Source organism: Arachis duranensis, chromosome 5, assembly GCF_000817695.3.
Source record: "Arachis duranensis cultivar V14167 chromosome 5, aradu.V14167.gnm2.J7QH, whole genome shotgun sequence".
Classification (NCBI taxonomy): domain Eukaryota; kingdom Viridiplantae; phylum Streptophyta; class Magnoliopsida; order Fabales; family Fabaceae; genus Arachis; species Arachis duranensis.
Window position 1 is genome coordinate 80,323,349 of NC_029776.3, and position 3,206 is coordinate 80,326,554.

The window sequence follows — 3,206 nt, forward strand, 5'->3', positions numbered from 1 at the left end:
ATATCACATTTTATTCTATAAAATAAAATTTAAATTTTAAAAAATTCAAATGAGATTGATATTGCGCTGAGAATATGAAGAGAGAATTTCATCTCTGCGCCAAAATAAACTAATCAACTTGATAAAAAAAGCTAATCCACTTGTCACTCATCAATAGGCCCAGCACAATCTATATTTTGGTACATAGACAAATAACTTTTGCTGATGAGCTGTAAGCCAGATGCCATTTATTTTTCTGAATGGTGCTGATCCTAACATGTGTTACAACTTACAACATATATATTGTCCTTGAGACTTGTGATTTTTTAATTTTGATATTAGATTTATAATAATAATTTTTAATAATATGTAAAATTTAATATATGTTTTTATATGGAGATAACAATTATGATCTTGTAATTTGTGAAATTTAATTTTTTTTAATTTTAAAACATAAAATCGACCTCTCAATTTGTGAATTTATACAAATTTAATTCTTAGATTTATGAATTTTAAATTTTTAAAATTTTTAAAATATAAATCAAATCTTTTAATTTGTGATTACTTTTATATTAAATTAAAACACATCATTTTTTTATAACAAAAAATAATACAACAATAATTTTTATATTAAAAAAATCAGCCAAAACTTGTTTATAAATATATGACATGAGAAAATACAAAAGAATTAGTTTAGATACAATTTATTTATTTATTTATTATTTTTGTTAATTTTTATAATTATATTTTTTAATTTTAAATAAAAAATAAAAATAAAAATATTTATTTTTATGTTTTTATCTTTTATATCTTATTGTAAGTGTCCATATCATGTTCTCAAAACTGACTTGCCCTAGTGACAAAGTTAGTTGTCTTCTTCTAGATAGTCACACCAGATTCGAATGTCGGTATAGTTGAGCTGTGGTTGAAAAATGAAAAGTCTTCTAGTTAGTGAAGTATGATTTCATTGGTTCATCTTTTTTTATTTAATCAACAAGTGGCAAGAAATTTAATTCTAATATTGTTTTAAGTATTAAAATTGTTTTTATGTATGCAGTGGGTTCTGGGCAATTGGAGTGATGATCATTGCATACAAGTCCTAGAAAAATGTAAGGAAGCAATTTCAGGCAAAAGTGGCGGAGGAAAAGTGATTATTATTGACATAGTAATAAATGAAAATGAAGATGAGCATGATGTAATGGAACTAAAACTATTTTCTGATATAGCTGCAATGACTCTTCTTGATGGAAAAGAGAGAGACGAGAAAGATTGGAAAAAACTCTTCTTGAAAGCAGGCTTCAAGAACTACAAAGTGTTTTCCATATTTGGCTTTAGGTCGCTTATTGAGGTTTATCCTTAATTAAAGAGATCATGTAATTTAAGAAGCAATCTCTAATGTCAAAATAAACTAGGGTTGCAAATAATAAGTCATCATTCTTGGCAACACTATTTGCTTAAAGAGCAAATAGTTGACTACCGTCACTCAAATAAAGACGTCTAAAATATTTTTTTTAAAGATTGTGTTTTAATTTTCTTTTATAATTTATTCGGTATTTTTTATCATATGTTATTAAATTCCTCAAAAGTTTTTTTTTCCAAAAACCACATATTATTAAATTCCTCAAAAGATTTTCTTTCCAAAAATAATAAAAAATATTTAATTTGGATTAAAACAAAAAAGGTAATAGATTAACATCAAAATATATATATATAACAAGCTCAAATCTCTTAAAATTTAGTCACCAAAAAAAAACCTCTTAAAATTTTTATAAATAAAAAAATAATTAATTTATATTCGTACAATATATAAAATAATTACTATATTATTATTATATTATAGATTAAGATTCACTAATTTAAATTTTTTTTTATTTTTAATATAAGCATTAGAAATAAATAAAATTCTTATAACTAAATGTAGTGTAACAAAATATATATAATATTAATTAGTTTTTAAAAAATTCTAAAAAGATGGTTTTTTCTAATAAAGTGTTATTAAAAAATTAACATTATAAAAATTAATTTCAACCAATATGATATAATAGGTTATTAAATATATTTAATACAAAACACATTAAATATAAATTTTTATTGAGTTTAAATTTTAAATAATTTTTAATTGAATTTCGAATATTTTTATTTTAAAGAGTTAGAATATTTTAACATCATTTTTTTCGTATCTTTTTAGTTGAGTTTTTTATTTTTTAAATTATAAACCTTATTTATAATTAAGAGTAAAGTTTTAGCACCACCAATTAGTCACACATATAAAAATACAAGAATAATTCTATTGTCATAATTATAATCTAACTTTATAAGCAATACAATACAATGAAATTATATATAAGTAATATAACTAAATTTTATCTACATCTATAGTCACATTTCATAAATAATATAATTAAATTATATTTATGTTTATAATTAAAATATGAATAAAAATACAAAAAATTATCAGAATGATTTTCGTTCATAATTTTTTTTATTATTTTTGTTGTGAAAAGTTTAATTATTTTAATAATTAATGATTTTTTTAAAAAGATAATTGAATAACACAAAAAAGTCTTATTAAGAGTAATTTATTTATATATGATTAAAAAATAATTGAATAATTATATACGGTAAAAAATTAATATTATTAAAAAATAAAACTAAAAATCATGGTTTTTTATTTTTTCTAAAATTTATCTACAAGTAATTCTATAAATATTTTATGATGAATAAAAATATTAAACTCGTACTAAAATTTATTCTAATAAAATTTATTTTTATTCTACTAAATGTTAAATAAACTATTGAAAAGAATTTTGTTTCCTCCATTAGAGAAGAATGATAAACTTCCATACTTCTATTATGTTATGGCAATAATTTGGCCTGTTATTTTTTAATGTACATAATAATAATAATAAACAAGTATATCACAGTAAAAAAAGGAAGCACGTCACCAATAATTTATCATCCGAATTATATATGAATCAAATTGATAATATGAGGGCTAACACTACAAAAATCGATAACAAGGTTAGGGACTTACAAAACCTTTCTTAAGATCATAGAAAAAAAATGTTTATATTTGTGTGATATATAAAACCATTATCATATTATTATTATTATTACATTATATATATATATATATATATATGAGAAAAAAAGTCCAATTGTTTTAAAGTAAAATTTTTTTTAATATTTGATTAAATGTTCTTGTATTTAGTACTTTTTTTTAGCAC

The 3,206-nt window shown here is 20.3% G+C and overlaps 1 protein-coding gene across 1 annotated transcript in view; it reads left to right on the forward strand.

Annotated features, from left to right (window-relative positions):
• LOC107489657 (isoflavone-7-O-methyltransferase 9) overlaps nt 1-1,466 on the forward strand; it is a 3,240-nt gene extending 1,774 nt beyond the window's left edge. The window contains exon 2 of the mRNA XM_016110409.3: nt 1,037-1,466. Within this exon, the coding sequence (XP_015965895.1) occupies nt 1,037-1,339 (303 nt within the window). The 3' untranslated portion in view covers nt 1,340-1,466. The remainder of the gene's footprint in view (nt 1-1,036) is intronic.
• The last annotated feature ends 1,740 nt before the right edge of the window (nt 1,467-3,206 follow it).